The following is a 26,387-nucleotide window of genomic DNA, read 5'->3' as shown; positions in this document are numbered from 1 at the left end:
CAGATGATTGGTCGAGCTTTTTACTGCGCAACGGCTTCCAGAGATGAAATTTTTTGAAAGCATTTAAGATATTCATTGCTAACGGGATGTTAAGAGCATTCCATGGAATATAACAAAAAGTGTTTCTGAAGTGAACTACCTACCCCACCTTTGCACATTGAAGTAAATCAAGTTACCTTTTGGTTTCACACCGACATTACATCGCCTTGACAATACTGTTTGTTGTATTGGGAACGTATGTTTTTAAAAGACCAGGCTGCCTGTAAAGTCGGTTGTATTCTGTCGTGTCTAAGCACTAAATAAGAAACTGAATTAGAGTTTAATCTTGTGCCTGATCTCCGAAAGGAAGAGGAGTGTCAGTCAATCGCAAAATATGTTTGTACACACAGAAAGATCGAAATACAGTTTCCCACAGTCCAGAGGTCTAAAAAAAACACACATTAAAATGCAAGAAGACTCAATAATTTGCAAAAAAACACAAAATAACCGTTTACTTCAAGTAAGCAGAATATATATAAAAGGTGATGTACATTGTGCAAAAGGAAGTGCAAAATAGTTTGTGTAGATGAGGCTGCAATGCTCATGTTTTTACAGGAAAAATAATTGAACATTTTCTCAGTTATACGCAAAAAAAATAAAAAAATAATAATAATTGAACATTTTCTCAGTTATACGCAAAAAAATTAATAATAATAAAAAAATAAAAATAAAATAATTGAACATTTTCTCAGTTATACGCAAAAAAAACCTGGCAATCCAGAATGTATGCTCCAAGGCAGTATTTAAATCTCAGTCATTTGGAAAATGCGTCGTATAATGTCAATGTTCATGATACAGAGATGAAGACATGTCTTATACCGTATTTAATTTACTCTTAATTTACATGATTTAATTTCATATTCTGTTCTTGTACATATCGTATTCTATTTACAGACTTTTTGCACTACTTTTTATTTTGTATTTTTAAATGTTATTATATATGTTGCATTGTTGGAGGAGCTCAGGTCAGAAGAATCTCATTGCCATTTCTACACTGAAGCTTATGTGCATATGAGAATAAACCTTTGAGTCTTGAATGCTGCTGTCACCTCCTGCAGGTCACTTTGCTGAAGACTCTGACGATGGAGAAATATTCATTTGAATGCGGCCGCTGGCTGGACATCAACGAAGACGACAACGAGATCGTCAGAGAGCTGCAGGCGACCGGAGCGTTCATCGAGGAGCCGCTGCCCCGTACGAAACTAAGTTCACATTTTCAAACTCTGTCTGTCTTTATGTGATACCAGAGATGTTAAAGTACACACATCCTTTCCTCAAGTAGAAGTACAGATACTCGTGTTTAAAAATACTAGGCTTTGAAATGTACTTCAGTAAAAAGTACCCATAACTAGCAGCTGTTTTAAAGAGTACCTGACCTCCCTTTATATTAATAGAACAATAATGTCATTGTTAGCTAATGAATGTTTCCATGGTGACCAACGGCAACATGACAACGTTTCCATTGGTCCCTCTTCTTTAGAGAAGACCAGGAAATGATGGATACACGGATCGTGTTCAAATCAATAGGCACGCAATGACTCTAAATAATAATGATCACGCCACCAAACACACATTCAGACTAAAGGAACCAGCCTGTTTGGAAAATGAGAGAAGTAGAAAGTACAGGTATTTGTGTTCAACATGTAAGAAGTAGAAAGTACAGGTATTTGGGTTCAACATGTAAGAAGTAGAAAGTACAGGTATTTGTGTTCAACATGAGAGAAGTAGAAAGTACAGGTATTTGAGTTCAACATGTAAGAAGTAGAAAGTACAGGTATTTGGGTTCAACATGTAAGAAGTAGAAAGTACAGGTATTTGTGTTCAACATGTAAGAAGTAGAAAGTACAGGTATTTGAGTTCAACATGTAAGAAGTAGAAAGTACAGGTATTTGTGTTCAACATGTGAGAAGTAGAAAGTACAGGTATTTGAGTTCAACATGTAAGAAGTAGAAAGTACAGGTATTTGTGTTCAACATGTAATAAGTAGAAAGTACAGGTATTTGTGTTCAACATGTAAGAAGTAGAAAGTACAGGTATTTGTGTTCAACATGTAATAAGTAGAAAGTACAGGTATTTGTGTTCAACATGTGAGAAGTAGAAAGTACAGGTATTCGGGTTCAACATGTGAGAAGTAGAAAGTACAGGTATTTGAGTTCAACATGTAAGAAGTAGAAAGTACAGGTATTCGGGTTCAACATGTGAGAAGTAGAAAGTACAGGTATTTGTGTTCAACATGTAAGAAGTAGAAAGTACAGGTATTCGGGTTCAACATGTGAGAAGTAGAAAGTACAGGTATTTGAGTTCAACATGTAAGAAGTAGAAAGTACAGGTATTTGAGTTCAACATGTTAGAAGTAGAAAGTACAGGTATTTGAGTTCAACATGTGAGAAGTAGAAAGTACAGGTATTTGGGTTCAACATGTGAGAAGTAGAAAGTACAGGTATTTGAGTTCAACATGTAAGAAGTAGAAAGTACAGGTATTTGAGTTCAACATGTAAGAAGTAGAAAGTACAGGTATTTGAGTTCAACATGTTAGAAGTAGAAAGTACAGGTATTTGAGTTCAACATGTGAGAAGTAGAAAGTACAGGTATTTGGGTTCAACATGTAAGAAGTAGAAAGTACAGGTATTTGTGTTCAACATGTTAGAAGTAGAAAGTACAGGTATTTGAGTTCAACATGTGAGAAGTAGAAAGTACAGGTATTTGGGTTCAACATGTGAGAAGTAGAAAGTACAGGTATTTGAGTTCAACATGTAAGAAGTCAAAGTAAAATGTCGTGGAGTTAGAGTAACAAAGTATTTGTACTCCACTTCTTCCCAGCTCTGTGATTATCTTTCTCTGTTTGTCTCCCAGTGATTAAGTATCGTGTTACTATCTGCACGGGGAACGTCAGCGGCAGCGGCACCGACGCCAGCGTCTTCCTCAACGTCATCGGTGACCTCGGAGACACAGGGGAGCGACTCATGTTTATGAGTAAAAACAATGTCAACAAATTTGAAAAGGGCAATGTAAGAACATCATTAATGTGGAGGAAATTCTTAAGAGAAACTGATACATGATTCATGGACAAAGGTTGTCTTTTGTTATATTTAATAAAGTAATAAAGAAAGTCAATATACACGTGAAATCCATCTCTAATCTTAAACATATGTCTCTGTTAAATACATATAGGATTAAAAATACTATTTAAACAAGTGAAAGGCAATCAGAGTACAAGACATAATATATATGTATTATTTAAAGGATTATATGAACATTTGACACGACAATTAATACATACAAAATGTATAAATGTCTACCTATGCTGTAAAATGTATTATCTCTTCGATGTACACACGTACTTGTCAACCTCGAGACCTCAGGAATCGGGAGCATTTCAAAACCACCGCGGGGGGGGGGGGGGGTTGCTAGTGGATCGCGGGAGCGGTTAGATTAACATTAACATGCTTATAGTAGCATGTCGATTCTTGTTCTGTTTTCTGTGACTATCTGCTTCACCCTCTCAGACTTTCAGTTGCGCGCGCTATTAAAAAGACGCGTTACCATGGAAACCAAACAATGGTGTAGCTGTATTAAAGTCCGAGTGGAAACAGTCCTGATTAAATCTGATTTTGTCAGAAATCGGGAGAAATGCGGGAGAAATATGACCCCGGGAGGAAACCGGGAGAGGGCAATGAAATCGGGAGTCTCTCGCGAAAATCGGGAGAGTTGGCAAAGTGTGTGTACACATGGCATCTATTGCACGTCTGTCCGTCCTGGGAGAGGGATCCCTCCTCTGTTGCTCTCCCTGAGGTTTCTCCCATGTTCCCCTTTAAACTGTGGGGTTTCTCTGGAAGTGTTTCCTTGTACGATGTGAGGGTCTAAGGACAGAGGGTGTCGTGTTGTCATACTGATATTCTGTACAAACTGTGAAGACCACTGAGACAAATGTAATATTTGTGATATTGGGCTATATAAATAAACATTGATTGATTCGATTGACATAAATAGTGTCTGGTAAAATACACTAAATCTGTTTTCTCTCTTCCCTCAGCACGATGAGTTTCTCATTGAGTCGGTGACTTTGGGCCAGGTTCGCAAAGTGCGTGTCGGTCATGACGGTCGAGGTGGAGGCTGTGGTTGGTTCCTCGATAAGGTGATGGTCCGAGAGGAGGGCCAGCCGGAGAGCGTGGCCATCGACTTCCCCTGCTTCAGGCAAAGAAATAATACTATATATATTTGTATTCTGCTATTTCAACAATTTATACATCCGAGAAACACAATTAGTAGAAGCGGGAGGGCAGACATTATAACAGAGGTAGCCCTCCCGTTAGTCATCCAGTTGCAGGATAAAGAGAATTAAAAAAGAAGATACTTCCGTAATTAAATACTCACACAGATAAACAAAATTCGGTAACACTTTATATTAAGGTACACAAATTCACCATCAACTAGTAGTTCATTAACATGTTAGCAGAATATTGGCTTTTTGTTAGTCATTATAAAACACTTATTAATGCCTTATTCTACATGACCATATTCTACAAGTAATAAGCCATTAGTTGAGAGTTTTTCCTCAATAACCCTCTAATTAGTGCTTATTTATTGCAAGTAAGGAAGTTGTTGTACACAGTGGCGATTCTAGAGTCTGTGGGGGCCCTAGGCAAACATTCACCCCCCCTGCTTTCTGACAGACTTTATCCTTTTACTATTCAGGTAGAATAGAGAAAATTAGTAGTAACCTATTCTACTGCCATGCTATTCAGATTTTTGAACATGTTTTTTGGAAAATAGCTGTAACTAAGGTCTGTGGTTGAGACACATTGATGAGACAGATCACGTTTTGTTCTACGACATTAAACCCATCAGCAGTGACCCCACTGGTGATTTCTGAAGAGTTGACGTGTCTGAGAAACGATGGTTGTTACCAAGTGGCTCAATAGGACTACAGAAGTTGTGGAGGTCGTTGTACGTCATTACGCCGAACACGTAAACACTCCTCTGAGTACCTGCCTCCTGCAAACTGTTCAAACAAACGCTTCAACTCGTACCATTTAGAATCTGTGTGTTTGAATATGGATCTGAAGTTGGCGTGACGTTGAAGTCGTGCTGCTGGACTCGGCTGTAGTTCCTTTATAGCATAACGTTAGCATTTTGCTTCTGGTGATTAGATTTATGATTCGAACATTATAAAAGTAGAGTAGACGTGTGGAGATTATCCGGCTGAACAAAACGTGCATTTATCTAACAGGATCGTTTAACACAAATTAGGGATTTGTCTATGTTTGAAAATGGTTGGGGAAACCTTTTGTATGTACATAACTGAACTAAATATATAACATAGGTGTAGTAATCTAGGAAGTCATTTTTGACAAGTCTTGACAGGAAAGCACTTATGTTTCTATTTATTGCTTAGTCACCAAAACACCACAAATCTGGACAAAAACCTCTCCTAAAAGGTGAGTAAATGGGTCATAGCTGAGGCCAGCAGTTCTCCAGTGTCCTGTGTTACGGCTGTTAGTCGGCTGGTGGATGAGTTTGACATTACAAATGGGCCTTAAATGCACAGTGGTCAGCCAGCTCTGTCCAGTAACTGGACCCAGACCGCATGGCGGAGGTGCCGGGTTTCATTTGGAAAGAGCCTCTTTCTGTCCGTCCGGCTAAAAGGCAAAGCTTTGGATGCAAAATCACAATCGACCAATCACAATCATTTTAAAGGCTTTAATTATGATAGGATAAGTACTTAATTGAGCCCAATTTGGGAAATGTTTGCAGAGAAATTAAGACACGAGAAATAAACAATCCAAAATATTTCTGAAATAGAAATACATGTACAATATTACAAAGTTAAATAATATACATGTGGAAATACACATTTCCTGTAACACAATATAATGCAGTGTATTATATATACATTAATTGTGCAAGAAATGGATTATTGAATATTAAATTGAACATGAATGTAAAATGCACAGTGGGAGTTTAAGTAATCAAGAGAAGGTTATCAATCACTACTTAGTCTTTAAAACGTTTTTAAAGTTTTCCGGGTTTTTGTTGTATGTGTTCTGGACTCTTGGTACCCTTATGTGTTTTTAAAATGTATTATCTTAGCCTACTTAACAACTTAAGTAACATACTTTAAGTTAAGTATAAACTCAGATCTGGCAATTGTTATAATGCACATCTCCCATCTGTGTATATAGCTTGTCTTTACTGAAGATGTGTCCATGTTTGTAGATAAATAACAGTTGATTGTCTTTTTATTTTTATTTTTTTGAGTCATGCTTGAGCTGTATTGAATAATTCTGTTGAAACTACATAATTTGAAGTTTTGCAAAAAGACCCGAAAATGACAAATTAAATACCGAACAAAATGAGTACAATTTAAATAAAAACGAAAAAGTATACAAATATCTACACATGTACACACTTATACTCTCACACACACACACACACACACACACACACACACACACACACACACACACACACACACACACACACACACACACACACACACACACACACACACACACACACACACACACACACATATATATACATATATACAAACACATACATACACATACGTATACATACATACACAAATATGTACGTACACATACAGATACACACATATACACATAAACCCAGATATGCACATACCCATACACACACATACATACACACCAACACACACACATACAGTACACACATACACAAATACATACATACATACATACATCAACATACACACATACAGTACACACATACAGTACACACACACACACACACACACACACACACACACACACACACACACACACACACACACACACACACACACACACACACACACACACATAAACACATACATACATACACATATACATTCAGTCGGTGTATAGAAACAGTCGAACAACAGATGGTCGTCTTTGGGATATGTACGTTTATTGTCTTCTCAAACATTTTAATATTCAGAGAGGTTTTATGAATGAAATGTTCCTGTCTATGTGTGTGTGTCTTCAGGTGGTTGGACCGTAATGAAGACGATGGACAGATCGTCCGTGAGTTGAGTCCCGCTGGAGATGGACTGCGTCTCTTCAGTGAGTTCAGAAACCACATTTTAACCCTCATGTCGAACATTTGTTTTGTATTTTACTTTTTATACATTCATGTGACATTACTGCAGCAAACATATTCTCATAGCTTAAGTTGTTCTGAAAAATAATGTGTATTGCTGAATTTGGTATTACATGGGTTAGGTCACTCAAGCATGGAGACCATGCAAACCAAAGAAATATAAAAATGGCGAGTTTTAAACCAAGAATTAAATTAATTTGAACCACAAACAGTTTCAATGAATGACAAGAACAATCACAAGACATCATGGAGATATGTGAAACTCAGAGGTGGGAAGTAACTAAGTACATTTACTAAAGTACTGTACTGAAATACTTGTACTTTACTTGAGTATTTCTATGTTTTGCTACTTTGTACTTCTACTCCACTACATATATTTAATACCTTTAGTTACTTTAGAGATTTGAATTACTGATGTGAAATATAATCAAGTCTTAAATCAGACTTTAGTTCCACCTGGAGTAAATCCACAGAATATTTCACCTTTACACTAACCAGCAGAGATGGCAACAGTACACACATCCTTTACTCAAGTAGAAGTACAGATACTCGTGTTTTAAAATACTCTGGTGAAAGTAGAAGTACTGACTAAACTTCTTTACTCAAGTAAAAGTAAAGAGGCTTTGAAATGTACTTCAGTAAAAAGTACCCATAACTAGCAGCTGTTTTAAAGAGTACCTGACCTCCCTTTATATTAATAGAACAATAATGTCATTGTTAGCTAATGAATGTTTCCATGGTGACCAACGGCAACATGACAACGTTTCCATTGGTCCCTCTTCTTTAGAGAAGACCAGGAAATGATGGATACACGGATCGTGTTCAAATCAATAGGCACGCAATGACTCTAAATAATAATGATCACGCCACCAAACACACATTCAGACTAAAGGAACCAGCCTGTTTGGGAAATGAGAGAAGTAGAAAGTACAGGTATTTGGGTTCAACATGTAAGAAGTAGAAAGTACAGGTATTTGAGTTCAACATGTAAGAAGTAGAAAGTACAGGTATTTGTGTTCAACATGTAAGAAGTAGAAAGTACAGGTATTTGAGTTCAACATGTAAGAAGTAGAAAGTACAGGTATTTGTGTTCAACATGTGAGAAGTAGAAAGTACAGGTATTTGGGTTCAACATGTGAGAAGTAGAAAGTACAGGTATTTGTGTTCAAAATTTAAGAAGTAGAAAGTACAGGTATTTGTGTTCAACATGTAAGAAGTAGAAAGTACAGGTATTTGTGTTCAACATGTAAGAAGTAGAAAGTACAGGTATTTGAGTTCAACATGTAAGAAGTAGAAAGTACAGGTATTTGTGTTCAACATGTGAGAAGTAGAAAGTACAGGTATTTGAGTTCAACATGTAAGAAGTAGAAAGTACAGGTATTTGTGTTCAACATGTAAGAAGTAGAAAGTACAGGTATTTGTGTTCAACATGTGAGAAGTAGAAAGTACAGGTATTTGGGTTCAACATGTGAGAAGTAGAAAGTACATGTATTTGAGTTCAACATGTAAGAAGTAGAAAGTACAGGTATTTGTGTTCAACATGTAAGAAGTAGAAAGTAAAGGTATTTGGGTTCAACATGTAAGAAGTAGAAAGTAAAGGTATTTGGGTTCAACATGTAAGAAGTAGAAAGTACAGGTATTTGGGTTCAACATGTGAGAAGTAGAAAGTACAGGTATTTGGGTTCAACACGTAAGAAGTAGAAAGTACAGGTATTTGAGTTCAACATGTAAGAAGTAGAAAGTACAGGTATTTGTGTTCAACATGTAAGAAGTAGAAAGTACAGGTATTTGGGTTCAACATGTAAGAAGTAGAAAGTAAAGGTATTTGGGTTCAACACGTAAGAAGTAGAAAGTACAGGTATTTGAGTTCAACATGTAAGAAGTAGAAAGTACAGGTATTTGTGTTCAACATGTAAGAAGTAGAAAGTACAGGTATTTGTGTTCAAAATTTAAGAAGTAGAAAGTACAGGTATTTGTGTTCAACATGTAAGAAGTAGAAAGTACAGGTATTTGTGTTCAACATGTAAGAAGTAGAAAGTACAGGTATTTGTGTTCAACATGTAAGAAGTAGAAAGTACAGGTATTTGTGTTCAACATGTAAGAAGTAGAAAGTACAGGTATTTGAGTTCAACATGTGAGAAGTAGAAAGTACAGGTATTTGTGTTCAACATGTAAGAAGTAGAAAGTACAGGTATTTGTGTTCAACATGTAAGAAGTAGAAAGTACAGGTATTTGAGTTCAACATGTAAGAAGTAGAAAGTAAAAAGTCGTCAGAAAAATAAGTAGTGGAGTAAAGTACTGATACCAGAAACATGTACTTAAGTACAGTAACAAAGTATTTGTACTACTTCCCGCCTCTGCTAACCAGATTAACTAATCAAACTGTGGAAAACCCACAACATATATATATTTGTTCTGCTTATGGATTCATTCCCATCCCTCTATGCCTCCCCAGATGTCAGCTACCACATATCCATAAAGACAGGCAGTGTGAGCGGAGCCAGCTCAGATTCCAGAGTGTTTGTGAAGCTTTACGGAGAGAAAGGTGACACCAACAAGATGCTTCTCGCAGTATCTGACAACGACCTGAGCAACTACTACGAGACGGGACAAACGGACATCTTCACCATCGACACCTTTAACATCGGACAGGTATGAGAAGGTGGGAAGTAGTGGAGTACAAATACTTTGTTACTGAACTTAAGTACATTTTTCTGGTATCAGTACTTTACTCCACTACTTATTTTTCTGAAAACTTTTTACTTTGACTTCTTACATTTCTAACCCAAATACCTGTACTTTCTACTTCTTACATGTTGAACTCAAATACCTGTACTTTCTACTTCTTACATGTTGAACTCAAATACCTGTACTTTCTACTTCTCACATGTTGAACTCAAATACCTGTACTTTCTACTTCTTACATGTTGAACTCAAATACCTGTACTTTCTACTTCTTACATGTTGAACTCAAATACCTGTACTTTCTACTTCTTACATGTTGAACACAAATACCTGTACTTTCTACTTCTTACATGTTGAACTCAAATACCTGTACTTTCTACTTCTCACATGTTGAACCCAAATACCTGTACTTTCTACTTCTTACATGTTGAACTCAAATACCTGTACTTTCTACTTCTTACATGTTGAACTCAAATACCTGTACTTTCTACTTCTTACATGTTGAACCCAAATACCTGAACTTTCTACTTCTTACATGTTGAACCCAAATACCTGTACTTTCTACTTCTTACATGTTGAACTCAAATACCTGTACTTTCTACTTCTTACATGTTGAACTCAAATACCTGTACTTTCTACTTCTCACATGTTGAACTCAAATACCTGTACTTTCTACTTCTTACATGTTGAACTCAAATACCTGTACTTTCTACTTCTCACATGTTGAACTCAAATACCTGTACTTTCTACTTCTCACATGTTGAACACAAATACCTGTACTTTCTACTTCTCTCATTTTCCAAACAGGCTGGTTCCTTTAGTCTGAATGTGTGTTTGGTGGCGTGATCATTATTATTTAGAGTCATTGCGTGCCTATTGATTTGAACACGATCCGTGTATCCATCATTTCCTGGTCTTCTCTAAAGAAGAGGGACCAATGGAAACGTTGTCATGTTGCCGTTGTTCAGCATGGAAACATTCATTAGCTAACAATGAAATTATTGTTCTATTAATATAAAGGGAGGTCAGGTACTCTTTAAAACAGCTGCTAGTTATGGGTACTTTTTACTGAAGTACATTTCAAAGCCTCTTTACTTTGACTTGAGTAAAGAAGTTTAGTCAGTACTTCTACTTTCACCAGAGTATTTTTAAACACGAGTATCTGTACTTCTACTTGAGTAACGGAGGTGTGTACCTTTGCCACGTCTTGTCCTCTGTGCAGATCAACCGTCTGCTGATTGGTCACACTAACGAGGGCCTGCGTGCCGGATGGTTTCTGGACAGCGTGCAGATCTCTGTTCCGGTTCACGGGAAGCAGTACATGTTCCCGAGCCACCGCTGGCTCTGCAAAGACGAGGCCGACGGGAAAGTGGAGGTGGAGATCTACCCCAGTGAGACCCTGGACATTGAACCATGTAAATAACAACAGCATGAACTCTTACGCATCACAAGGGACTTTTTTGTTTGTTTTGTTATTGAATATGGCTTAGACTTTAGGAAGAGAGTATTCCATTTTTATGGCAGTTTTTAAACTCAGACATTTTTGTCCTCAAAGAGAAACACTTTTTAAGTCTGTACAATCAGATTTAAACATTTTAAAGATGTGAGCAGTGATTATGAGTTGTGGTATATATTACTCTTTATTTTCTAAACCTCCTTCATATTAATATGATGCTTCTAACAGTGATCAACTACGAGGTGACGGTGGTAACAGGAGACCTTCGAGCCGGCGGCACGAATGCAAACGTCTTCTGTCAGATCTACGGAAACGAAGGAAAGACTGAAGTCCTAACTCTCAAGAGTCGCTCCAACAACTTTGAACGAGGCACCACGGAGATCTTCAGGGTCTGTGGAAAACACCTGTGTCATGTTTTGGCGATTAATGTTGTGGAGGAAATTCTTAATAGAAACTGATAAATGATTCATGGACAAAGTTTGTCTTTTGTTATATTTAATAAAGTAATAAAGAAAGTCAATATAAAGTGAAATCGATCCCAAATGCAGGAACAGAGCAGCTTCATCCTCAGGGGATAAAATGGCTTTGCACCCAGAACACAGCTCACAGTCACACTATATAGTAAGTAGAGAATAGCCAACTGGTCCCACCCTTAAATTCTCTGAGGCATCATCTAAACATCAAACCATTAACTAGTCCTTAACCATTTGCAAATCCACCTTTTACACTTCCTTTCCTTTCCTGAAATGTAAATCATTAACCTATGTCTCTGTTAAACACATACAAGGGTAGGTGTAGGTAGGTAGGTAGGTAGGTAGGTAGGTAGGTAGGTAGGTAGGCAGATAGATAGATAGGTAGGTAGGCAGGCAGGCAGGCAGGCAGGTAGATAGATAGGTAGGTAGGTAGGTAGGTAGGTAGGTAGGTAGATAGATAGATAGATAGATAGGTAGGTAGGTAGGTAGGTAGGTAGAGGCAGGCAGGTAGGTAGGTAGGTAGATAGGTAGGTAGGTAGGTAGCTAGGTAGGTAGGTAGATAGATAGATAGATAGATAGGTAGGTAGGTAGGTAGCTAGGTAGGTAGGTAGATAGATAGATAGGTAGGTAGGTAGGTAGGTAGGCAGGCAGGCAGGCAGGCAGGTAGGTAGGTAGGTAGGTAGGTAGATAGATAGATAGATAGATAGGTAGGTAGGTAGGTAGAGGCAGGCAGGTAGGTAGGTAGGTAGGTAGATAGGTAGGTAGGTAGGTAGCTAGGTAGGTAGGTAGATAGATAGATAGATAGGTAGGTAGGTAGGTAGCTAGGTAGGTAGGTAGATAGATAGATAGATAGGTAGGTAGGTAGGTAGGTAGAGGCAGGTAGGTAGATAGGTAGGTAGGTAGGTAGGTAGGTAGATAGGTAGGTAGGTAGGTAGGTAGGTAGGTAGGTAGGTAGGTAGGTAGATAGGTAGGTAGGTAGGTAGGTAGGTAGGTAGGTAGGTAGGTAGGTAGGTAGGTAGGTAGGTAGCTAGGTAGGTAGGTAGATAGATAGATAGATAGGTAGGTAGGTAGGTAGCTAGGTAGGTAGGTAGATAGATAGATAGATAGGTAGGTAGGTAGGTAGGTAGAGGCAGGTAGGTAGATAGGTAGGTAGGTAGGTAGGTAGGTAGATAGGTAGGTAGGTAGGTAGGTAGATAGATAGGTAGGTAGGTAGGTAGGTAGGTAGGTAGGTAGGTAGGTAGGTAGGTAGGTAGGTAGGTAGGTAGGTAGGTAGGTAGGTAGATAGGTAGGTAGATAGATAGATAGATAGGCAGGCAGGCAGGCAGGCAGGCAGGCAGGCAGGCAGGTAGGTAGATTAGTACTTTATTGATCCCAATTTGGGAAATGTTTGCGTTGCAGCAGAATAAAAAACAAGACAATGTAAATAAGAGGAATAGAGACACTAGAAATAAACAATCCAAAATATTTCTGAAGTAGAAATAAAATAGCATTAAAAAATATACATCCGGAAATACAAATTTCCAGTAACAAAATATAATGCAGGATATTATATGTACATTAATTGTGCAATAAATAGATTATTCAATTATGATGATGAATTTAATGAGTATATGATCATTTGACACGACAAATGTGAGGTGTATAACCTCCTATTTTAAACCTCCTCTTCAAACCCAGATCGAGGCTCTGGACGTCGGCAAGATCTACAAGATCCGAATCTACCACGACGGAAAGGGGATCGGAGACGGATGGTTCCTGGAGACGGTGGACATCAAGCGGCTGACGATGGCCATGGTGCAGGTGGAGGTGAAGAAGGAGGTGAAGAAAGACAAGAAGAAGGACAAGAAGAAGAAGAAGAAGGAGGAAGAGGAGGAGGTGGAGATCATTGAGCAGCTGCAGGAAGTGGTGGAGACTTTTAATTTCTCCTGTAACCGCTGGCTGGCTCGAGATGAGGAGGACGGGGAGATCGTGGTGGAGCTGCTGACGGAGGAAAATGAAGACCTGGAGGGTGAGTTTAGGGAAACATTTTATATTTAATCCTGTTATTAAGCCATCAAACGCAGGAGATTTAAAGGGGACCTATCATGCAAAATGCACTTTTTGATGTCTTCTATACATCAACATGTGTCCCCGGTGTGTCGGGGAACTCACGCAGCGTCAGAAAATAAAACCCTCTCTTTCCCTCCGTACCCAAATCTCTAAAAACGTGGGAACAACGGAGCTGATCCAGATTTGCGTCCGATATGACGTAATATCTGAAATGTGGACCCACGGCCCTATCAGAAACGTTGCTATCAGAAACAATGCCCGACTGTTTTGGACGTAATATGGTCGGTGTTTACATTAGCATGGCTAACACTCAGAGCTAACCTGTACTGGAGAGCATGTGTGTGAAGAAGCAGGAAGTAAAAAGGAACTCACCTTGTGGTATAACCGGCAAGAGAGAAAGCCTTTGAGCTCCATACTGTTTCAGAGAGAATCCTTGATGTGGTTTGGAACATGATGGCGTTTCATCACGGCAGTATTCAGCTGAGTTTCTGCTGCTAGAATTCTGAGCAGGCATTAGCTCCCCCTTCTTTTTTCAAACTAAGGACCCAGAATCAGCGTTTCTCTAACAGGGCTGAAATAGAGGGATATGAGGCATGGCTAGAATGGGTGATCTGTTTGGTATTTTGAGCAAAACACTTCATAGACATGTTTTTATATATTTGTATATATCTGAGACCTATAATATATTAATGAAAAACAGTATAATAGGGGACCTTTAAGACTCATTTCTCTGTGTCTAACTTTGTTTCCTCTCAGTGAACTCGTACGAGGTCCATGTGTTCACGGGCACGATGTTTGGGGCGGGGACTGACGCCAATGTTTACGTCAACATTTACGGAGAGACAGGGGACACCGGGGAGCGACGGCTGAGGAAGGGAAACAACCTCAACAAGTTTGAGAAAGGAAAGGTGAGACTTTCTCTTCTTTGTGTGATTATCTCGGTGTTATGTGCTGTCGGACATTTTGGGAAATATACTTATTTTCTTTCTTGTAGAGAGTTAAGTCAGATGATTCATACACATCTAATTTCTGTTTGTTAAATATAAGATTATAAATAGCCAGGAGACACTTATGGCGCTTTTCCACTGCACGGCTCAGTGCGGTATAGTTAGGCCTTGGTAGGACAGGCTCACTTTACGCTGCGTTTCCATTACAGTTTAGTAGCTGGGGCAGTAACTATAGTAACGCAGTTTAGGCGGAGCCGTGACGTCATCTTCAATGCGAAACACAAAACCAACACCAGCCGTTAGCTGTTAGCCCTCAGAGCTCACAGCTCCTCATATCTGTTCAGAAACTAGACAAAAGTGAAACAAGTCCAAACCACAGACTGTCTGTGTCATGGAGAATACAGTCGCTGGTTTATTTATGTCTGTAGGCCGTTGTTGTGAGTGTGGACGGTCGGAGCATATACTGCGTTAGCTTAGCCAAGCTCCATTCAGAAAACACGCATTTTAAAAGGTTTCTCGCCTGCCGTCTGTCTTCAGACTTGTCAAAGCATTAATTCTTGGTTTTTACTAACCGGTATCAGTATGTTGTTACTTCGGCATCATTTAGAAACGTGTATTACAATTAAATCACGGTACATATGTTCATTTGGTTGTAGTTGTAGCCCCCTTGCCGTCACTAGTTTAGCATATTCAGCCCGGTTGTCGGGCCGGGTTTGTCACGGCACGCTTAAACCGCGCTACGCGCTGCAGTGGCAATGCGCTATAATGCTTAGTTTAGCATAAAGAGATCCGTTTTTACAGCTGCTTTGCTGTCTTTTGAGGTATTTTCTGTCTTTTTCTGGTCATTTTGTGACTTTTTTTCAGCACTTTGTGTCTTTTGTCGTTGTTTTGCCCTTTGCTTTGGCTATGTTGTCTCTTAGCATTGTCTTTTTGTGTTAGTTGCCTCTTTCTATGTTGTTCTGGTTGTTATGTCCCTTTTTCTAGTTAATTTATGTATATTTCCAATTGTTTTTTATCCCTTTGCAGTTTATTTGTGTCTCTCTGTCGCTGATTAGTAGTTTGCATTATTTCCTGGTCCATGCATTTCTCTTCAAGTGACATTTTGTAGGCTAAGGACTCTTTGGGCCCCTGGTTCTGTGCCCTACAAAGCATTCCTACACTGTTCATTCATGTATGCATATGTGCTGTGTTCTACACGGTGTTGATTGTAATCATTGATACTGTTTTCCTGCATACTGTACCCTCTATTGTGAAACAAATGTTGGGTCAAAGGAGTCTTGCAGTTTAAATACAGATCAAATGAATAAGTGATGAGGTTCTACTGTACCGCTAAACTGAGACCTGTGACATTTCTTGACCCTTTGCTCCTGGCTCTGTTGGTGTGTTACCCAGGAGGATGTTTTCGACATCACAGCGGTGGATTTGGGGGTCCTGAAGAAGCTGAGGATCCGACACGACAACAGTGAAGCGAGCGCCGGATGGTTCCTGGACAGAGTGGAGATTGTAGACAACAAGGATGACACCACGTAAGTTATTAACGTTAGAAAGCGAGATATAGCATTTTTAATCAGATGTGGAACTGCTTTTTCACTCAAATCCCTTGAATAAATAATCAGAATCAGAATACCTTCGTTCGTCCCACAGAGGAGACATTTACATTTGTTACAGCAGAAAAGAGCCAAAGACAGCTTCATGTTAACTAAGAAGCATGCAAACAAAATATTAAAGCTAAAAAAGTTACACAATTTACAAAATACACATCCTGGAACAGTTCTGAAGATTTATAAGGGAGGCTGTGGCTCAGTGGATAGTGTGCTGGACTTCGAATCAGGAGATAGCAAGTTCGAGTCCCACTGCAGTCAGCATGTCGTTGTGTCCCTGAGACGCTTCACCCCAAAGTGCTCCTGTGGGGATTGTCCTCAGTATTGAGTATGTGAGTCACTTTGGATAAAAGTGTCCAACAAGCAACATGTCCTGCAATGCAATTTAGCAGCCAGGTATATATTGCATAGTTATTAACGGCATATATACATATTGCACATAGTTGGTGGTTAACAACAAGGAGTGTTATAAGTTATTATTACTACTAGGGGCCGTGGTGATTATATAGGAACCAATTAATTACAAAAAAACTAGTTTATCAATAACGTTTTTCAAAGATTATTATATTAAATTATTTACACCATTCTGAGTCTTTATAGACACCATTCACCATAAGGACACCATAAAGACACCATAAAGGTGACACAGAACATAGAACAGGCAGAACCTTTGCACATATAATGTCTGTAGAGCTCCACCGTGTGGTGTGAAACTGTAAATATTCTGTTCAAGAGACAGCCTGTCTGAAAAAGTCAAAGTCAACTTTATTGTCAATCTTTCAGTTTGTGTGGACAGAGAGATCGAAATACCGTTTCCCACAATCCCAAATACAAAAACAAATATATATAAAAATTAGGGATGCACCGAATATTCGGCCACCGAAAATTATCGGCCGAAAATGGTTAAAAAGGCCCTTTCGGCTTTTCCATAATCAGGTAGCTGAACAACATTGGTAAAAAATGTATACATTATATATATATATATTTCTATTAATCATTTTCGGCATTCGGTTTTCGGCCAACTGTTTCCTATTTTCGGTATCGGTTTCGGCCAAGAATTTCCCATTCGGTGCACCCCTAATAAAAATGTGTATAAACCTATATACACACAATCAACAGACACCTGTATACATATGCACACATTAAGACATACATAAAAGCACAACAATCAATATATACAAAATAACCGTCACTTCCATATCTTTGAGAAATGTACATTAGTGCAAGACTGTCCATAGCAGCGTCCGTTGACATTTGGGGTAGATCTAGAAGGTATTTTTCTGGGACAGAGGAACATTTGACAGTCTGAAACAGATGCTATTGTGTTGGTGCTTTGCAGACAGCACAGAATATATACATATATATTATAGACAGTTTATTATCTGTTGGGTTTCAGGTACTTTTTCCCCTGTAAGCGCTGGCTGGCTATCGATGAAGATGACGGGCAGCTTGCCAGAGAACTGGTTCCTGTGGACGAGGCCTTCATGAGGAAAGGAGATGATGATGATGATGAGGAAGAATCTGAAACCACACTCGGTCTGGAGCAGAAAGGTGAGGGAAACATTATCCGTAGAGAAATAAAAATATCTCTACAATTTGACAATTTCGTTTTTTTAATAATGAATAATCACAACGTTGTCGTCTGTCTGAGAGCACTCCAGGCCAAACATGTTTTTCATACACTGGTCCGTTTTGAGAGTTTGGACTACTTTGCTTATAACATGTGTTCTTTCAGACTTGTGGAAAGAAAACAAAATACACATTTAGGTGTTTATTTTGCTAATTTTGTCTATTTGTGTGTAGATTTCTCCTGAATCCACCAAAAGTTATCATGAGGAAATGCTTGATTTGAATATTTAAACATAACTTTTCAGACTTTCAAACTTTAAATACAAACAATAATTGTGTAATGTAAGTTATCTGATGGAGATTTTAAGGTAATATCTATTATTTGTTGCACTCTATTCACATAAAAACGTATTGTATTGTTCCCTACATATCACTTAGGGCCATTATATATGAGCTTATTTGAATTCTGAGACAGAAATCTCCTCTTATCCGCTCAAACTTAACTCTTGTATAGTCTTTTCTGACATCGTTCTTAACCTGTTAACATAACATTTGTACAGTATTTTCTGTCCTTCATTTTTTTAAAGCACTTTGAATTGCCTTGTGTTGAAAGGTGCTATATAAATGAACTTGTGCAACGTAGCACACATTTCATAGGATTAACCCTTCGTTGCATATTCAAACGTGACCGTACAGAAAATGTGTGAAAAAACCCACTTAATACACGTCATAATGTAAATAACCAAGTGGCTTCTTCATTTAATGGGGATGTCTATTTGTTAAACATTTTAAACCTGTTCCCCCGTGGTGTCTTCCCTTAATGTATTCCGGTTTCTTGTTTTTACAGCCATGTCAACAACTTACACTATGAGAATCAAAACTGGAGACAAGAAGTACGGAGGGACGGACGCTAATGTCTTCATGATCCTGTACGGCACTAAGGACGACACAGGTAACCAGAGAGGCAACAGTACACACATCCTTTACTCAAGTAGAAGTACAGATACTCGTGTTTAAAAATACTCTGGTGAAAGTAGAAGTACTGACTAAACTTCTTTACTCAAGTCAAAGTAAAGAGGCTTTGAAATGTACTTCAGTAAAAAGTACCCATAACTAGCAGCTGTTTTAAAGAGTACCTGACCTCCCTTTATATTAATAGAACATTAATGTCATTGTTAGCTAATGAATGTTTCCATGGTGACCAACGGCAACATGACAACGTTTCCATTGGTCCCTCTTCTTTAGAGAAGACCAGGAAGTGATGGATACACGGATCGTGTTCAAATCAATAGGCACGCAATGACTCTAAATAATAATGATCACACCACCAAACACACATTCAGACTAAAGGAACCAGCCTGTTTGGAAAATGAGAGAAGTAGAAAGTACAGGTATTTGAGTTCAACATGTAAGAAGTAGAAAGTACAGGTATTTGAGTTCAACATGTGAGAAGTAGAAAGTACAGGTATTTGAGTTCAACATGTAAGAAGTAGAAAGTACAGGTATTTGAGTTCAACATGTAAGAAGTAGAAAGTACAGGTATTTGAGTTCAACATGTAAGAAGTAGAAAGTACAGGTATTTGAGTTCAGCATGTAAGAAGTAGAAAGTACAGGTATTTGAGTTCAACATGTGAGAAGTAGAAAGTACAGGTATTTGAGTTCAACATGCTGCTGCAGCCCCCTCAGCACCACGCCCCCTTCCCGCGTCCTAAATCTATTTTACTAGACCTCAACAATGGAACTATGATCAGTAGAAATGGCCATGTCATGGGACCTTTAAGTAACGAAGTACTTGTACTCCACTACTTCCACCTCTGGAGGTAACACCTCACACTATAACACTTAGCTTATATCTGTGTGTATTCATATTTAAATGATTTAATAACTCTGTGATGTCCTCTACAGGGATAATCAACCTGAAGGCTTCAAAGACTCATAAGAATAAGTTTGAGCGAGCGATGATCGATGAGTTCATCGTGGAGGCCGTGGACATCGGACCGCTGAAGAAGCTGCGCGTCGGACACGATAACCGGGGTACAGAAACATCAGCCCACATGCGGCTTTTTTTTTTAATATACTAAGAATTGTTAGAAAAGGTTTTCAATGTTTGACTGAATTTAAAAGTGGTCTTATCAACACATGAATACTACTGTGTAATATATTGTTACATTTATATTTAAGAAGTATAAGAAAAGCACAAGTTTCATTTGTGGGCCATATTTCATTATACTTTTTGTATTTGCTGAGGGCCGATTCAAAGTGTACTAGTTTGGACACCCCTGATCTATTGATCTATGTTACCTGAAATTAAACGTAATATTGTGTGAGATTTGGATATAGAAGAGATCACGCCCCAATTATTTTGTGTTGCTGTTTTCCAGGCGGAGGGTCAGCAGGCTGGTTTCTGGACTGGGTGGAGATCGACGCTCCATCTCTCGGACAAAAACTTCGCTTTCCGTGCGGTCGCTGGTTGGATAAAGGAGAGGACGACGGAGCCATCATCAGAGATCTGTTCCCCAACGCTCTGCAGACGGAGCTCTACACACCGTGTAAAGACTCCCTGCATCTCTGGTTCCTAACGCTAAAACCTCAGAGGGGGCTATGAGGCTTTCCTTATATTAAAGGTCCCCTATCACACTGTTTCTCATCAATATATCACAGGTCTCAGATATATACGGAGCCTGTCTCTGATTGGCTGAAACACCAAACAGATCATTGCAGCATTACCCATAATCCTCTCTGTTTCAGCCCTGTTTCCAAAGTGCTGATTCTCTGTCTGTTACTTTAGATGAAAATAAGGAGCCCCTCCCCACGCCCCTCTGAGAGACATTTGGTTACAAAGAACTCAATGGTGCTCTAGGAGGAGATTCAGGTGATAAGGGGGGGGGGGGGGGGGGTTACCTTGGTGTCTGATTGGCTAATGGTTACACAAGACAACACATCGTTATGACATCATCAAGTGGCCGAAATCTGATCAGCTCATTTTCAGACAGGTTTTTATAAAAATGGATCAAAAAGAGAGAGAATCTTTGTTCCTGAAACTTTCAGAGTCTCTTTCCACAGAGGGGACACATGTTGATGTAGAAGAGACATGAAGAAGAGGGGACACATGTTGATGTAGAAGAGGGGACACATGTTGATGTAGAAGAGACATGAAGAAGAGGGGACACATGTTGATGAAGAAGAGACATGAAGAAGAGGGGACACATGTTGATGTAGAAGAGGGGACACATGTTGATGTAGAAGAGACATGAAGAAGAGGGGACACATGTTGATGTAGAAGAGACATGAAGAAGAGGGGACACATGTTGATGTAGAAGAGACATGAAGAAGAGGGGACATATGTTAATGTAGAAGAGACATGGAGAAGAGGGGACACATGTTGATGTAGAAGAGACATGAAGAAGAGGGGACACATGTTGATGTAGAAGAGACATGAAGAAGAGGGGACACATGTTGATGTAGAAGAGACATGGAGAAGAGGGGACACATGTTGATGTAGAAGAGACATGGAGAAGAGGGGACACATGTTGATGTAGAAGAGACATGAAGAAGAGGGGACACATGTTGATGTAGAAGAGACATGTAGAAGAGGGGACACATGTTGATGTAGAAGAGACATGAAGAAGAGGGGACACATGTTGATGTAGAAGAGACATGAAGAAGAGGGGACACATGTTGATGTAGAAGAGACATGAAGAAGAGGGGACATATGTTAATGTAGAAGAGACATGGAGAAGAGGGGACACATGTTGATGTAGAAGAGACATGGAGAAGAGGGGACACATGTTGATGTAGAAGAGACATGAAGAAGAGGGGACACATGTTGATGTAGAAGAGACATGTAGAAGAGGGGACACATGTTGATGTAGAAGAGACATGAAGAAGAGGGGACACATGTTGATGTAGAAGAGACATGAAGAAGAGGGGACACATGTTGATGTAGAAGAGACATGTAGAAGAGGGGACACATGTTGATGTAGAAGAGACATGAAGAAGAGGGGACACATGTTGATGTAGAAGAGACATGGAGAAGAGGGGACACATGTTGATGTAGAAGAGACATGAAGAAGAGGGGACACATGTTGATGTAGAAGAGACATGAAGAAGAGGGGACACATGTTGATGTAGAAGAGACATGGAGAAGAGGGGACACATGTTGATGTAGAAGAGACATGAAGAAGAGGGGACACATGTTGATGTAGAAGAGACATGAGGAAGAGGGGACACATGTTGATGTAGAAGAGACATGAAGAAGAGGGGACACGTGTTGATGTAGAAGAGACATGAAGAAGAAGGGACACATGTTGATGTAGAAGAGACATGGAGAAGTGGATTTTGCATAATATGCAGATAATTGCTTTAAAAGTTCCTTAAAGTAAGAAAATGCATCTCTGTTGCAATATTCACAGGAAATAATTTACTTTAAAGTGGACCTATCATGCTATATTTGAATAATATAGTGTAGGACCATACCTATATAAGGCATATTTATACTTTTTATTTTTCAAAATACCAAACAGATCATGCATTTTAGCCATTCCTCATTTCGCTCAATTGAACACTGTCTTTGCATCATGGGCTGATTCTGTGAGAACAGCACCATCTACAGGCCTGGCATATGTACTACAGCGTCTCCAGCGCTTTCCAACGGCAATGTCCGTGGCTGTCTCCTCCTGATTGGTGAAGTTGGCCCAATAGCCGTAGAACCACTTCTGTGACATCATAGAAGTGTTCAAATCTGGATCAGTCTGTATCAGATCTGTTGCAGCCCCTTTTTAAGAGATTTGGGTATGGAGGAAAAGAGAGGGTTGTGTTTTCTGACACTTGGTGAGTTCCCTGGAACACCGGGGACACATATTTATGTAGAAAAGACGTACACAAGTGCATTTTGCATGATAGGTCACCTTTAAATTAGTTGATTCTGCTTGTTTTACACAACGCTCCTGCAGTTATTACGTTCAATAGCTTTAAGAATTGTAGTTTATAAGTTGCTATTTACTGGCATTGAATAAATCACATATTCAGGATTTCTCAACGATAGAGAACGAGCCCCTCAAACTAAAAGGTTGGGAACATCAGGTCTACATCACACGTGCAACAGAAAAATAAATAGTAGTCATTGGAGGCAACTAACTGCTTGTGTTATTCTTTATTTCCAGTTGTTCCTTATGAGATTAAGACCTTCACGAGTGACGTGTTTGCGGCCGGTACGGATGCAGACGTGTTCATCGTTCTGTACGGGCGAGACGCAGTGTGCACGCAGCAGAAATCTCTGTGTGTCAACAAGAGGGAGAGGATCCTATACTTTGAGAGAGGAGCGGAGGACATGTTCATTGTTGAGGTACGAGGATACACTCAGAAATAAAAGAATAAGTACAACAGTTCGATCAGCAGAGTGGAGTACAAATACTTTGTTACTGAACTTAAGTACATGTTTCTCCTATCAGTACTTTACTCCACTACTTATTTTACTGACGACTTTTTACTTTGACTTCTCACATGTTGAACTCAAATACCTGTACTTTCTACTTCTTACATGTTGAACTCAAATACCTGTACTTTCTACTTCTTACATGTTGAACTCAAATACCTGTACTTTCTACTTCTTACATGTTGAACACAAATACCTGTACTTTCTACTTCTCACATTTTCCAAACAGGCTGGTTCCTTTAGTCTGAATGTGTGTTTGGTGGCGTGATCATTATTATTTAGAGTCATTGCGTGCCTATTGATTTGAACACGATCCGTGTATCCATCATTTCCTGGTCTTCTCTAAAGAAGAGGGACCAATGAAAACGTTGTCATGTTGCCGTTGTTCAGCATGGAAACATTCATTAGCTAACAATGACATTATTGTTCTATTAATATAAAGGGAGGTCAGGTACTCTTTCAGTGATGCAAATTAGTCGCTTTTCGGCGCCTCCCGCTTTTTTAACGCCGATTTGGGTGACTTGTGTAATTCGTGGAGAACCGAAGAGTTTTCGTTTTCGTTTTTTGGGGGGGGGGAGTCCGTCCGTCAGTCAGTCAGTCAGTCGGACGGACGGACGGACAACTTCTCACTTCAAAAAAGAAGAAGAAATCTAGATCGCAAAATAATTAAACGAACGAGTGCCGGTTTTTCCTGGCCAAAGACAGGTTCCTTGAACACAACACGAGCGTAACGTGGTTATGTCTCGTCTGAAAGGAGTCTAAACTAGAGTGCAGACGGAGAGCACCGGAACGCCGCTCCAGCTCTTCAGATATTGCAGTACCCATAAGGAGCCGTACACATGCCGCATTGTTTGCGTGGCTGTCTTTAGTTGTAAGCACAGTGGCGATCTGTTGTTATTAGCATCTGGTTAGCTAGCTATGCTAACGAATTTAAAGAGCTTTTCTCCAACCAGGTGGAAGAGAGCTCTCTCCTGAGAGGCTCAAATAACCTCAGCTCAGTGAGGTTAAGGCACACCTTGATATGATCATTATAGTTATTAATGAGACATTAGAAACTCAATGAAAAACAGGTATAAAATACTATATGTCTGTAAAAAAAAAGTTGTTAAAAATAACAAGAATAGAGTTTAAAAGGGGAGTGACTTGTAAAATATCCAAAAAGAAAAATCTGCTTCCAGTTCTGTTTCAAATGGGTGTTGAAAGATGTATCCATAGATCTCTTCATGTTGCTCTCAAAGTGCACAAGATTGATGCTTTTAACTTCAATATTTAAAAAAAAATCTTCCCGGGGGAGCATGCCCCCGGACCCTCCTAGAGGAGGTTAGGTCTGTAGATCATTCTCATATGATTAAGTTTGTCCTTTGCAGGCCGCCGTAGATGGTGCGCCACCCGGTGACGTGTTAAGATAATAGGCATTCAGTTGTTAGTCGGCATGCAACGTACATGTTCACTGTTCATGCTGTGGTCATAAATAAAGCCACCACTTGCCTATGCATTGTGTATTCCTTGTACATACACACATGCATGTATTAAGAAGTATCGACAACTTCTACAAGGTCCACACCCTACTTAAATCATGTTCACATGGATAGGATACTAAATAAATTTGCACACATCTTGTGTCCATATCTTTCTGTTTTGGTGGTCATGCCACACTGTGCACATGCATGCGCGAGTCATGGTGAGATATCTGGTTGTTCTTTGCACAGAATGAAAGAAAGGCAAAATGAATGAGCTGTGATTTTTTTTTTTTTTTAAGCAGAGGTTGAGTTCAATCATTTGTACGGCCCTCGGAGGATGTTGTAAAAATGTAAAGGAAAAAGGTTCCCCACCCCTGCTGTAAATAATAATAAAAACCCTTGATTTATAACTTAACATCTCTGTCTCTATTGATCTGAGTATATTATAAAGAACAGTTCATTGAAGCATTATAGCGCAGGCCTTTGTCAGATGGTATATTACGCTGTTTCTTTCTGCTTCGAATAGTTCTCTCTTTTTTCACCATACCTGTGTTTGCATCACTGTCTTTAAAACAGCTGCTAGTTATGGGTACTTTTTACTGAAGTACATTTCAAAGCCTCTTTACTTTGACTTGAGTAAAGAAGTTTAGTCAGTACTTCTACTTTCACCAGAGTATTTTTAAACATGAGTATCTGTACTTCTACTTGAGGAAAGGATGTGTGTACTTTAACATCTCTGCTGATCAGGGCAGTTTCAGTTTCAGTGAATAATGTATTTAACACAGCGTTGATTTAGTGATGTTTTCTGCTTTCTCTGCAGCTGGAAGATGTTGGAGATGTTATTGAAAAGATCAGAATCGGACACGATAACCGGGGGGTGAACCCGGGCTGGCATCTGGACCGAGTGGAGATCAGACGTCTGCTCAGGAAGGGGAAGGTACTCCTCCTGAATGCTCTGAATGTCTTTCATTTTTGTAAAGCACTTTGAATGGCCTTGTATTGAAAGGTGCTATATAAATAAACTTGCCTTGCTTAAGTAGAAGTAATGCAAAATTAAAATATTCCATTACAAGTGACAAGTCCACTCAAAACGTCTCTTCAGAGTTATGTATTGCTCTGTTAAGGAACTAGTAAATAAAGCTGCCAAATACCTGGTGAGTAAAAAGTTAAATGATATCATACTAATAATAAAATATTTGATAAATCATTTTCCTTTTTTTGTACAACAATCATAATAACATATATTACATTATTGTATTTTATTATTGATATATTAATGAAATAGTGTATCTCTTTGATATTGCAGCTGGCTTAGTTCAATGCTACTATGAGTAAAGAATTTTGATTATTTACTTTATTTTTAAACTGAATCTGTAGAGTACCTAAAGTAATCAAGTAAATGCAGATGGGGAGAGGGAAAGGGAGGGGGAGAGAGGGAGAGAGAGAGGGAGAGAGAGAGGGAGAGAGAGAGGGAGAGAGAGAGGGAGAGAGAGAGAGAGAGAGAGAGAGAGAGAGAGAGAGAGAGAGAGAGAGAGAGAGACTGTCCAGCAGG

At 39.1% G+C, this 26,387-nt stretch overlaps 1 protein-coding gene across 1 annotated transcript in view; it reads left to right on the top strand.

The window, feature by feature from the left end:
• loxhd1a (lipoxygenase homology PLAT domains 1a) overlaps window positions 1-26,387 on the top strand; it is a gene marked incomplete at its 3' end in the record, with an annotated part of 73,689 nt that overhangs the window by 24,325 nt on the left and 22,977 nt on the right. The window contains 16 exon segments of the mRNA XM_079658980.1: window positions 1,098-1,233; window positions 2,893-3,047; window positions 4,073-4,233; window positions 7,048-7,124; window positions 9,617-9,813; window positions 11,069-11,261; window positions 11,531-11,691; window positions 13,453-13,783; window positions 14,581-14,732; window positions 16,164-16,297; window positions 17,769-17,923; window positions 18,789-18,893; window positions 19,847-19,975; window positions 20,323-20,490; window positions 23,104-23,285; window positions 25,656-25,772. Coding sequence (XP_079515106.1) covers window positions 1,098-1,233; window positions 2,893-3,047; window positions 4,073-4,233; window positions 7,048-7,124; window positions 9,617-9,813; window positions 11,069-11,261; window positions 11,531-11,691; window positions 13,453-13,783; window positions 14,581-14,732; window positions 16,164-16,297; window positions 17,769-17,923; window positions 18,789-18,893; window positions 19,847-19,975; window positions 20,323-20,490; window positions 23,104-23,285; window positions 25,656-25,772 — 2,553 coding nt within the window.

This window comes from Notothenia rossii (genome assembly GCF_949606895.1).
Source record: "Notothenia rossii genome assembly, chromosome: 11".
Taxonomy (NCBI): Eukaryota; Metazoa; Chordata; class Actinopteri; order Perciformes; family Nototheniidae; genus Notothenia; species Notothenia rossii.
The sequence above is the reverse complement of the archived record's forward strand: the minus strand, read 5'-3'. Positions and strand labels throughout refer to the sequence as shown.